The sequence below is a fragment of the Marmota flaviventris genome, chromosome 6 (assembly GCF_047511675.1).
Source record: "Marmota flaviventris isolate mMarFla1 chromosome 6, mMarFla1.hap1, whole genome shotgun sequence".
NCBI lineage: Eukaryota > Metazoa > Chordata > Mammalia > Rodentia > Sciuridae > Marmota > Marmota flaviventris.
In genome coordinates, this window is record NC_092503.1 from 153171605 (window position 1) to 153184509 (window position 12905).

General features: G+C 41.8%; 1 protein-coding gene across 6 annotated transcripts in view; it reads left to right on the top strand.

Annotated features, from left to right (window-relative positions):
• The window catches only part of Cdkal1 (CDKAL1 threonylcarbamoyladenosine tRNA methylthiotransferase), a 596174-nt gene that overhangs the window by 218861 nt on the left and 364408 nt on the right, over positions 1–12905 (top strand). For all 6 annotated transcript variants that reach the window (XM_027948318.3, XM_027948315.2, XM_027948319.2 and 3 more), the window contains one exon: positions 3008–3128. In XM_027948318.3, the coding sequence (XP_027804119.2) occupies positions 3008–3128 (121 nt within the window). The remainder of the gene's footprint in view (positions 1–3007; positions 3129–12905) is intronic.

Sequence of the window (12905 nt, forward strand, 5' to 3'; positions counted from 1 at the left end):
GGAGTTGAAAAGCGCAGAAACAGATTGAAGCCTCCGTCGGGGCCCCGCTGCAGGTTTCTAGGTGGCTTAAGGATAATTACCAGTCACATTGGAGAGTGATTAGAGAAATGATCCTGTCTGAAGAGCAGAACTAAAATGAGCAGGACCTCTCTCACTGCTGACTTTAGATGTCACCCTGACTGGATGAAGGGGTACTCGGCTATCTGGTGAAGCATCTTTACTGTCAATGCTGTGTGTGACAGGCACTGAGCCTTCCCCCTCTGCTGAAAGGGAAGCTGTGAGGTTTTGATTTGATGGGGATGCCCTGGGGGTGTCTGTGATTTGCTTCCTGAGGGGATGGCCTTGGGGGTTGGTGGACTGGGTGGTGAAGATTTGCCCTCAGGGTGGGTGGGGAGTATCCAGTCACCTGGAGACCCCTGGACAAAATTGTGGAGGAAGGGTGGATTCTTATTCTCTTTTCAAGAGCTGGAACACTTGTTTCCTCTTGGCTTTGGACTTCAGAACTTCAGATTCTTTAGCCTTTGATCTCTGAGCCTGGTACCAGTTGCCTCCAGGGCTATTAGCCTCAGCCTTGACTGCAGATTTGCACCATCCACTTCCTGGGTTCTGAGGCTCTGCTTGGACTGAGCCACGCTCCTGGCTTTCCTGTTCTCTGACTTGCAGATGGCCCATCGTGGGAACTCTTGGCCTCCACAATCAAGTGAGCTGACTCCCTAGTCCATCCCTTCTCATCCCTCTCTGAATCCTCTCAGTTCTGTCTTTCTGGAGAACCTTGAGTAGACAACCTCAGAGACCTCTGTGGCCACATCCAGCACACTAACACAATGTCATGGGAGCCGCAGAGGACCAGGACAGAGAAGAGTACAAAAACTAAAACAAAAACCTACTGGTTGAAAACATCGCAAACCTAAGGAAAAACTTTGTGGATCAAAAAATCTAACTCACTTGCATATGGAAAAATCAGAGATCTCCGCCTGGACTCACCATCAGCAAACTGTTGAAAGGCAAAGTGAAAATTTTGAAAGGATAGGAGGAGAAGTAACACTTATCAGGGAAACAACAATGAGATTAATAGTTGACATCAGAAGCCAAAAATGTCAAAGGAATGTGGCATGTTCAAAGAAAAATCTGGCAATTAGTAATGAATTAGTGAAAATTATCTTGCACAAATGAAGGAAAATATATTCTCAAAGAATGATTGTTGCTAAATGACTTGATTTAGAAGATACTAGAAAATTCTTTAGGCAGAAAGGAAGTGGTATCACATGAATTTCAAGAAACAATAGAAAGTGTTAGAAATGGTATACAGGTGGGTTAATATACTCCTATAAGTATGTATATTATGTTTTTTTCTCTTTTAAAATGAAAATTATAGCGCTGTTTTTAGCTTTGTGCAACTATGTACGTAAAGTGTGATAGCAATTCCATAAAAGAGGAAGCAGGAAGAGAAACGGCTCTCAGCTGACTGAGAAGTGATCTCGGGCCCCTGTTGTACAGAGAAGAGGCAAAGTAGATCCTAGACCTCAACATAAGCACATAAGAAGAAAACACAGAATCTTCACGTCCTTGGGATAGGCAGATCTGTGAGTTCTTAGATATGACACCAAATCCATGATGGAAGGAAAAATGGAAAAATTGGACATTGAATTGAAAAGCATTTACTTTTATTTTTTTTTTGAGAGAGAGAATTTTTTTAATATTTATTTTTTAGTTTTCGGCGGACACAACATCTTTGTTTGTATTTGGTGCTGAGGATCGAACCCGGGCCGCACGCATGCCAGGCGAGCGCGCTACCTTGAGCCACATCCCCAGCCCAAAAAAGCATTTACTTTTAAATAGAAGCTACCATCATGAAAATGAAGCTTTAAGCCACAGACTGGGGGAAAATATTTACAAATCTCCTGATGAAGGTGGGCATACAAAATCGTATCACCACTGTGAAAAACATCATTCTTAAAAAGGTAAACATAGATTCACCACTCGACAGTTTTAGGAATATGTGCAAGAGAAATGAAACTTGTCCATAGAGACATTATTGTAACAGCCATTCTTTGAAACAATCCAAATATCCATCATCTGGTCAGTGAGTCAGCAAAATGTGCTGTATTTGGTATGGGACTATTTTGAGAGGTGATAGAAATGGTCTAAAGTTGGGTAATTGTGTTGATTGCAAAACTGTATAAATTCACTTACAATCATTGAATTGTATGCTCACTCTGGGTAAATCTTATAGGATACAGCATAAGCTCAATAAAGTTGTAGAAAATAGTACTGTACATAAAAAAACCAAATTACAAATCTGGTAAGATAAATGAAGAATGTGAAAGGAGTATGCAAATTCTTAGTACTGTCTTTTGTATAAGCCTTAAGTTATATTAGTATTTAAAAAGTAATGAAATTATAATGGCTCTTAGTATTAGTCTGATTATCTTATGTGACATTTTTTTTTTAAATATTTTATTTATTTTTTAATTTTCGGCAGACACAACATCTTTGTTTATGTGGTGCTGAGGATTGAACCCGGGCCGCACGCATGCCAGGCGAGCGCACTGCCGCTTGAGCCACATCCCCAGCCCCTTATGTGACATTTTATAAAAATAAGTTTAAAAAGTTGTGTTTTAAAATATCGTACCATAAAATGCAATTTTATCTTAGCTTTGATTTTCTGTTTGCTTTGAGGGGCTTCTGATTTTGTTTTTTTTAATAGAGCATTCATACCTGTGGGACTCTATTCCGAGGACATGCCTCTTTCTGTTTCTCAAGTATACAGCATAAGTATGCAACTTAACGTAAGCAAAATACTTTTAACTGAGGACCTAGAACACAGCTGTTTTTCTTCTGACACTTTTTTCCTAGGTTCAAATGACCACACCTTCTCTAGGGTGCTTTTTTCTTTTTCCTCATAAAAGACAAAACTAAATGCAAACGTTAGCACATTTGTTGAAAGCGGAAAATTAAAGTGGAGTTGCGTGACTCACTGATGTGTACTTATGTTCTTGATTTGAAGGCCACTCTGTGCGACTTCTGGGCCAGAAGAAGGATAATGGAAAGCGGCTGGGGGGAGCTCGGTTGGATTTGCCCAAGATCAGGAAGAATCCACTAATAGAAATAATTTCCATCAATACCGGGTAAGCATCTCTCAATCTTACTCATAAAATATTCAGTATTCTGTATGCTCACCTTTTTTTTTTTTCCTGGACATGTGATGTTGAAAAGTAGTTGAACATTTTCTTGGGAAAGAAAAATCACAAAAGTTCAAAAGTTGTGGATATAAGATTCTTCTAAAATGTTTTCTGTCTGCAGATCACATGTTTTCAGTAGGATTTTATGTCTTTGATATTCTTTTCATTTTTGGTAGTAAGTATAGGTTTCATTTTCTAGCTATGTCCTTGGTTAAAATCTTTTGTAAAAAGAACATTCTCTGGAAGAGCTAATGACCCATCGGCTTTGCTTACTTGTTCAACGGATCATGGTAAATGTGTCTAAAACACAGGCTTTGATTATTAGTTATTTGAAGGGCTTATTTTGTTAGGTTACTTTAGTGGTGCTGGGGTGGAGCCCAGGGTCCTGCCCACTCTTGGTAAGTGCTCTAGCGCTAAGCTGCATCCCAAGACCTGATGCCTATTTTAAAATGTCATTCTTTTATACTGGAAAAAAATAGCCACATGATTATGATTATCAAGTATATTTTTAATTTCCACACCTTTGTCTAAAATCCTTCTTGATTATAACTTTATCTACTAATTCTTGGTTCTATTTGCATTGATTTAATTTTGGTTTCTTTCTTGAAAGAGCTAGACTTTCTCTGAAAGTCCGAGGAGACCTGGGGCTTCTGTTCTGGGAAATGCTGGGAGCGCCCGTGTTCCCCAGGGATTAAGCTGGCCTGCTGTCTCCTGACTGCCACTTGCCTCCTGGCCTTGGGCCCCTTTCCCCCTCCTTTCCCCTGAGGACAGGTGGGCTGAGCGTCCTCCCCTGTCTCCTGCTCTGCGACAGCTGGGTTCCTCGGCTCATCTCTCTCCAGTCTCACTGCAACGTGGTTCATCCTTCACTCTGTTGGCAAAGGCCAGAGAAGGCTGAAGGAGTCATCTGGTCTTCAGTTCCAAGCCCCGTGGGGTGGCGCCCAATTGGCCTGGGGGATTGGTTGTAGCCCAGCCTCTGGCCTTTAGCGCTGAGGATCAGAAACCCAGAGTTCAGGAGCTGGGAAACCAGAGACTAACCAGAGTGAACAGTGAGAAGCAAGGTATCTCCTGGCCGAGCGCCTGGCACTCTCCCCTGGCTGCAGCCACACTCCCGCACAGGGGTTTCTGTTCCCTTTCTTGTGTTGCTGTTCCCTCTTGCCGGACATAGTGGTGCCTGTTTCAGCTCCTGAGTTTCCTACTTAAGATTGCCGTGTTCCTGTTCGCTTTCCCCGTATTTGCCCCATTTTCCTCTCTAACTTTCATCACCATATAAAAAATACACGTATGTTCATTTATATTTTATCATTGCTCTTCACTGGTGTGGTGCCCCATGAGGACAAGGACCTCTGATGGCTCTGTTACCACAGGACAGTGTACCCAGTGTGGCCCTCCTAAATGCTGATTACTGAAGGATTGGTTGAGCTGTAGAACTTGAAAGGAAAGGGATTATACTAAATTTTCTTCATAGTGTGGATTGCTTTGCCCATTGGACAGTAACTCTTGACGTTTGTAATTCTTTCAAGTATTTGGAAGTCGTTCTTTGAAGTTTGCTGCCTAAGCATGCTTTCTCCCAACAATGCCTAGAGGGCCAAGTCACAATGTTTTTGAGTCATCTTTTTTTTTGGTACATCAATTCCCTTTTGGGCAGACACATTCCTTTATCTGTGTTACCATGTCACCGTCTGTCAGCCCCTATTGACCAGGATATGTGTGGTGTCTTGAAGACAGCTTTGCTCCTGCTTTGAGCCTATGACGTGCCTACCTTATCTGTCTTCTAGAACCCCTGTGCTTCTTCATTTTGTCTGCACATGTTGCTCCCCATGGTTGGTCACCCTGAGGACCCTGACAGTGTCCCATCCAGGCCTTCTCTGTCTTCATTCTAGGCCTTTCTGTACTCTGAAGGTTTTGTGCGCTTGGCTGTCCTTTCCCATGATCCTTCAGTGCTCAGTCATGTCCACTGTCTCTGGATGGCTGGACCTGCTCCACGACTGAGTAACTCGCTGTCTTCCGTTGTGCACCAGAGCCTTCCCTGCTTAGCAGGCATGGCCCTTGGACCGCATCATTTACTCTTGGGTGCTGGCAGTACTCCAGTTATTTTCACCTTCTTACCTCCAAGTTCAGTGTCTAGTACAAATTTAGTTCTTAGTAAATACTTTTTGAATAAATGTTTTAAGGCCATTATTTCTTGTTGCTAGACACTAAAATAAAAAAATAAAAATTTATTTTTTTAAATGTTTAAAATTTCAAATTAAAAAAAATTGCTTCAGGCTAACCATTTAAATAGCATTAGATTAAAATTTTTCACATAAACTCTTTCAATTTTCCTTGTGGATTTAGTATTTTCTTCAAATGGAACTGTATTCTAAAAAAACTGTTTAGAGCTCACTGGGAATTTGCTGTCCCTCTCATATTCTCCTAGTACCTCATATTAGAATGTAGAATTGGCCCTTTACAATTGGCCCATTAGCAGACATACCTGGATATTGAGAGACCTCGATGCACATAGTCTTGAATTGGGATGCTAAGCTGATGACTGCTCCTCCTCCTCTCACATTAATTGCCACCCGCTCACATGCTTATGCATGCAAGCAGCCTCACGAATACTTGTCCACAGCATCTTGACTTTCTAGTTTTCTTTTTTGCTGCCAGTGGAGCTCTGTCCTTTTAATTTTTTTTATAAACACTAGCTTTTAAGTACTTTAAAATTGTTATAAGCATAGTTAATTTTTCAATAGAAAATTATCCTTAGGGACTGGGGTTGTGGCTCAGCAGTAGACTGCTCACCTAGCACATGCAGGGCGCACTGGGTTTGATCCTCAGCACCACATAAAAATAAAGGTTAAAAAAATTATTCTTATTACCACAATCCTAACACTCTTCAATAGTGAGATAGCTATTTCATACAAATTTTTCATTTAAGAAGAGCATCCCATTTGCAGCCAACTTTTATTACATGCATTGGTGAATTGTGAAGCTACCATTAGACTGCACAGACCTGTGATGCTCCACTGTATTTCTAAGTGGAAACTATAAAAGGAATATTAGTTACTGTCTTCACGCAGAAGTTGAACATGTGGATGGGCTGGAGAGACTGCTTATGTGATCATAGTATGTATAATAGGTTTGCTAGTCTTGTTTTCAAATTATTCCTAGCATAAAGAAAGATACAGAAAACAATTATATGGGCCCTTTTAATTTTAAAATAACATCTTTTTTGCTTCATATTCTTCCTTAATTTTTTTCATTGATCTGTTTCTATTTGTTTGCTATGTTGACTGTATATATTGCTTCCTGTACTTAATCCTCACAACACCTTAAAAGATTTTCTTTTAAACATGTAGACAAGGAAGCTAAGGTACAGAGGTTAAGTGGCTTCACAGCTGTGCAGCAAGGAAGTGACAAATATGGACTTACCTACTAATGCTCCCAGAAGGTATTGAGAGTTCTCAGGAACCTGGAGTCCTGTTAGTATAGTCAGCAGACAGGGCTCTTGTGGGAACAGAATAATCTTTGCATTTTAATGACCTCTCAAATGGTTCCTAAAAGATCGGTGAAGCTTTGGTAATTGCTTATAGAGTTGTATTCTATGTTGATGGCTGCTGTAAGAAATTAGCACAAACTTGGTGGCTTAACACCAATTTCTTATTGCATGTTCTTTGAGGACCGAAGTCCAGCATAGTTCTTGGTGAAATCAGGTTGGCAGGACTGTGTTGGGAAGCTCTGGGAAGAACAGGTTTCCTTGCTTTCCAGCACCAACAGGCTGCCCGCATTGCTCCGGGCTCTCTGCTTTGCTCTTAGGGCCACAGCACTCTCCTCCCTTGGTGGCTGTTCCATGTTCCCTCTACCTCTTCTACTTTCAGTGGCTTCCTTGGACCACTGGAGTCATCCCGGATCATCGGTTTTAATGTCAGCCCATTGGCAACTTAATCCCATGTGCATCTGAAATTCCCCTTTGCTATGCAACTTCTAGAAGTTAGAAGGTGGATGTCTTTGGAGGCCCATTGTCCTGCTTATTGCTGAGGTTTGAAGAGAAAATACAGGAAGAGAGAAAAAATAAAGGCATGGAAGTAGAATATGTGAGTTTTCTCACTTATTATATGAGAAGTATGATTTTTTTCCTCTTATCTGGAGTTCCCAGCATACAGAGGAAAATTGAGAAAAGTATTTTTTATGTAGATAATCTAGTTGCCCCAGCGTGAAGCCATAGAGGATGGGGGAGCCACTGTAGCTGGGGCAGGTGGCAGCCATGATCAGACAGGCATCAGGAGAATCATCCTGCACCAGTCTGTAAGGTGGGCTGCTGTAGGGGGAGAGAGGTGCAGGAAGAGCGCTTAGCAGTCATCGTGGTCACCCAGCAGGGAAGGAAGGAGGGCAGGGGGTAGTTTGGGGGTGGAAGCATATAGATTGTACTCCGGTGGAGTTTACAATAGTGGGTTTGGCAATTCAAAAGAAAGGTTGGCGGTAGGATGGCAAGGCCAGAAAGAGGCTTCTGTGGGAGCCCAGTGAGCACACAGGGTGGCTCGTGAGTGTCTGGTGGGAGCAGGAGGCAGGAGTCCTGCTGAGTCCCCCAGTAGTCAGAGTTGACTGCCTTGCCTCAGGACATGAAGGGTGTTGTAGACTGAGAAAGTGAGAACCAGGTGAGAAATCCAAGTTTAGAGGAATTCCACCATGGAATAACAGAGGTGGTCTTTAGAGAATAGAAAGCCTGCCTGCCTCCCACCCTCAGTCTGAGCTTATTGGGGAGCAGGTGGACAAGGCTCAGGGGTGCCCTGCAGGAGGAATAGTTTATGTGGGATCCAGGGCCCAGGAGGAGGAGTCGGCCCTGGTGGGAAGGGCTGTGTTCCTGCTCCACAGAGATGGGAATTCAGAATGAGAGGAAGCACAACAAGTTGTCAGTTTGTTTTTACAAAAGGGTCTTCAGACAGCAGATCAGTGCTTTCATGATTCCAGGCCAAGTGAAGGGGAGCATTTCAGTTTAGTTCTTTGATGACACTGATAAGACAGGGCTGCTTCTCTGTCACTGTCCCTATCTGGATTTGTCAGCTTTCTCCCCCTCTCACTTCCTTCCTGCCTTACCTGCTTCTATCCTTCTTGATTTGGTGGTGAGGGTCAGCTGTCTTTCTATCCTATGTATTTTCTATGAACCGGAAGCTATATCTAAACATGTTGGATTCTAATTAAATACTTGGTAGAAATAATCGAGTTTCTGCAATGGAGATAGGAAACTTGAAGATTCATGCAGGAATGTTTCATTCTTATTAAATTAGCGGGGTGAGGTCATCGTTCTGAAGCGTAACAGGGTAGGGTATGTGTAGATATTTGTGTAGACTTAGAAAACCAAAATATCAACCAAGTGCTGTGGTCCACATAATTAGGAATCAACTTGTGCCTCGTGGAAGAAGTGAGATGAGGTTGAGAATCTCAATTTTTGTCAGAGGCCCCACTAGTGTGCTTTCTTTATTTTTTCTAGCAGTGGGAATGGAGTGTGAGACAAGGGTAAGGGTCAGTGCAGGGGACAAAAATAAAAAGGTGGACATTGGGAAATCTATGTTTTGCTTTTTCTATCATTGTTAAAGTCATCTTTTTTTTTTTGATAATCCCTTGGCAATTTTCATCTTCCAAAGTTAAGAGTTGGGTGCTGCTGAGTAGTTGTTAAGTTCTGTCATTTTTTAGATACCCTTACCAGATTATCCTTAGTTGGGAGATTTGAAATCCTCCCCTGGGTTGAGCACACCTTAGAAAGTCCTGCCCGCCTTGTGATACTTACACTTTCTCTATTCAAATTCATCTTGTCTGTCTGCTTGTTTGCTGTTAGTGAGACGTGAGACGATGGGACATGGGGAATAATGGTGTATGGGGACTTTTCAGAGGAATTCAATTTTCCTTGAGAATACATACTTCAGTATCATTTGAAGAGCATCTGTGCTCTCCCCTCATATCATCTTAGCTGTGGGAACATTCTAACTCAAATGTTTACACGTTCTTTTTGAAATGTGTAGAATTTAGGCATCTCTGTTCTAGTCCTGGATATACAGGCTCTTTCTAAATGTTTGAATAGGGTGAAAGAACAGAATACAGGTTTATTCCATGTAAATGAAATTGTTTAAATATTACTGTTAATAACACTTTGTTAATTTTTTGGTTCTAATGATTAAAATACACAAGAGTTATTAACAGATGTGTTTTATAGTACCTTTGAAAATATAGCTACCAGGTGCCTACAACATTACCAGCTACCGTGTTAGGCACTGGGGCACCTACAGAGATGAGCACTTCCCAGGCCAACAGGTAACTAACAGGGACCCAATATTGAAACTTGCCTCTGTAAACACAGGGCAGCCTGCAGCTGCCCAACCACCTGATCTCATTCTGCATTTGGGAACGTGCTTTTAGGTCCCCACACATCTATCTTGGCCAGGGAACCAGCAGCACCACCTAGAGCTCTGGATTGAAGAGCTGTTAGACATTCAGTGTCTTGTTTCTGTGCCTCCCTGTGATTCGGTGGCAGCCACACAGTAAAACAGGCTGCTTCTGCTGGCCCTTGGTCCACTGCTGTCAGCACCCTTGTGGAAAACAGGAACCCCTAGTACTGTCTTTTTATGGTAATCCCAAATTACAATCTTCAGAAGTTCACATTCTGTGGAAGAACTTCTTTCAAGGTATTTAAATACAAATGTTCTTTAAAAAGTGGAGGTGGCGAGGGATCCTATGGTAGTTTGAGTATATGTGATGCTGCGCTTGAAGTTATCCTGGGGTGACACTTCCCCTTTTGTTTGGGACCTCTTATTTGGAGAGGACTGTGTGACTTAGTACGTCAGACAGTCATTGGTTAATAACACCTGCCTTCCGTCTTAATGTGGAGTCCAGAGCAAAGAGCTCCCCGTGTTTCTGTTCACTCCAGACAGTTGCTTAGCTGTTCTTCTCACATGAACCACGGGTCTGTTGTAAGTCTGCTCATGTGATGGCAGGACATTCAGCCTCAGTACTGTCCCAGGGACAACTGTTTGTGATACCTTTGTCTAAGTCAGCTTCTCAAGATAAAACATTTTCTAAAAACAATTTAGACTTTATTGTCACTCAGAGATATAAAATTGTGGATCGGGATCACTTTTGTCTATCAGGCACTGATGGCTGCAAATCAGCCTAAGCCAAGTTTTCTCACATACAATTCCTAGAGTTGTTGGGTGGTTGTGAGGCTCTCGTGAGCCAGATGAGTCATGGACTGTGTCACTGTGGACCACCTGGCCTCAGCAGCCAGAATTCTCTGCCCAGTGAGGTGAGAGTGGCTCACACCCTTAATGGTTGAGGCCAGTGCTGCCCCAACTGTGTACCGTGGACCAGTGTCATGTCACTAATGGTGGATTGCTGGTTTGTGACATGGACAGAAATTGAGAGCAGGAATCTTAGAACTTTTTGGCAGTTGAACACTGCTACAGCGTCTCGTCATTCATTCTCACTGTATTTTACGCAAATATTAGTTTACAAAAGGTTGGAAGTAACAGCCCTGGTCTGTCAGTGTAGATGGTTTGAGAAACAGTCTAAGCTTGTGTGTTGTGAGATTCTTCACCCTATTCTGGAAAATGTTTCAGGCAATCCACTTATTTAGAGCCCAGGTGATTTCACTACTAAGAACCTGTCTCATCTTTTGTGCCATTCGGTAACTACTATGGTTACTAGTTAACCACTACTTTCCAAAATGAAAATTTATTTATCATTTAATAGGTTAATTAGCAAAGCCTGTGGTATTGACCAACAGTAAAAGATGGAGAAGCCATACAGAGTTGGAAAGAGCGTGACTGTTCTTAGAGTGATAGCCTAAACCAATTTCTGGTCTTTATCTTCTGTACATTAATTTTTTTTTCAAAAGTCTATGAGTTGGTCTAACATGGCACTTGTGAAACGTGAGATCTAGAAGTTATCACTGTAATCTTGGCACCTCCCTAAGAGGAGTCCAGAGTTGCTCTGGCTCATGTTCCTCTCTAGGCTATGCAGGGCAGGAACTGTGTCTTGGGCATGATTATGGAGTGTGACACCACCCTATTCTGGACAATTCAATGGTCTGCGGTACAGTAGAAGAGCTCTGTGTTTGGGGTTAGGAGTCGAACGCTGGCCAGATCCCTCCAGTTAACAACCTCTTAGGGCCATCTCTTTCTGGACATGGACGGGTCCTGCTTACTGTCTGTAGCCTCACATAGACTAGTAAGTATTTCCTTAGAATTTCGATGCTGCTATATTGTCTGGACTCTGCCGACATTCTCCAGGATCTTATCTGGTTTCACCTCTTCTCATCCTTTCTGCTGGAACTAGTATGTAGGTTTAGGACTTCTCCTGTTTACCGCCCTCAGTTCTGTCTCCTGCTTCACCTCTTCTGTTGTAAGTGGTGCTTGACAAAGTCATTGCAGAAAACCCCGTCTTGTTCTTTCCTGTAGCTTCTAGTCTACTGTCTCACAGTGTTTGCTCCATAAATATTTGTTAAGCATTTCAATGACAGCAGGGTTACTCCAATGCAGGAAAACTTTTCTGGCTGAGTTGGGATATAATTCTAATTACTTTTCTTGCTATGGATAATTGTTTCGTTGAGAAAAAAAGAATGTTAATTTGGACTATGAATGGAGTGAAACTTAATTAAATCTGTGAAACTGTACTACTTATGGCTATTTTGAACTTGTTGCAGTTTTTTTAACCTTTTATCCAAAAGTCACTTGTCCTGAAATTTGCAGCTCTCTTGATGTCTTCCAGGGAGTCCCCAAATGTATTTTCACTAGATAGCGTATAGATGGCAGTTGAAGGTACTGTTTCTTTGTGGTGCTTTATAAAGCTGTGTTGGGGAAGCTCATTCATAGGACAGTGGATGGCACTGTTGGCTCAACCTGTGAAGTCATCCTGAGTGTCACAACTCCCCAGTCCAGCCTTGGGAATGTCTTCGAAGCTAGTGGCTCAGTTAACAAGGTTTAGACAGAATCAGGATTGGGATTTAATGTTAATCTTTGTAAATTTTCCTTTATGAAATCATTATTTTTTTATACTTTGAAATGCACCTTTAAGTTTCCTACTAGCACTGAGTCAGAGACCCATTTATATTCTGTCATATTAGAGGGGTCTATTGGCCTCACTATTCTGACAAATCTATGTAGTTTGAAGACTTCAAATTTGGTTAAAAAAGACAATCAGGGCTGGGGATGTGGCTCAAGCGGTAGTGCGCTCGCCTGGCGTGCGTGCGGCCCGGGTTCGATCCTCAGCACCACATACAAAGATGTTGTGTCCGCCAAAAACTGTAAAATAAATATTAAAAAAAAATTCTCTCTCTCTCTCTCTCTCTCTCTCTCTCTCTCTCTCTCTCTCTCTCCTCCCTCTCTCTAAAAAAAAAAAAAAGACAATCAAATTTAGGCACACCAACATAAAAACCTCAGTTTAAAGTTGAATAGAATGGTTAACACCTTCTTCAGTTCACAGTCTACGTGGTATGGGCACACGTTAATAGAACAACTCAGAATACTTTCACAGTTTAGTGAGTTTATTGTATTTGTAAATTTAAAAATTAGTTTATTTCACATGTAAAAGTTGTTTGGATTTGTTTTTTGAGAAAATTGAAGTGCTTTGCATTTGGACATGTATTCTATAAAGGTAGTTGAACATTTATTAATTTCTGAGACTATAATATGTGTTCATTTGGTGAATGCCTTTGAGAGTCGTGGGTAAATGGGAAGTGATACATGCACAAAGCAA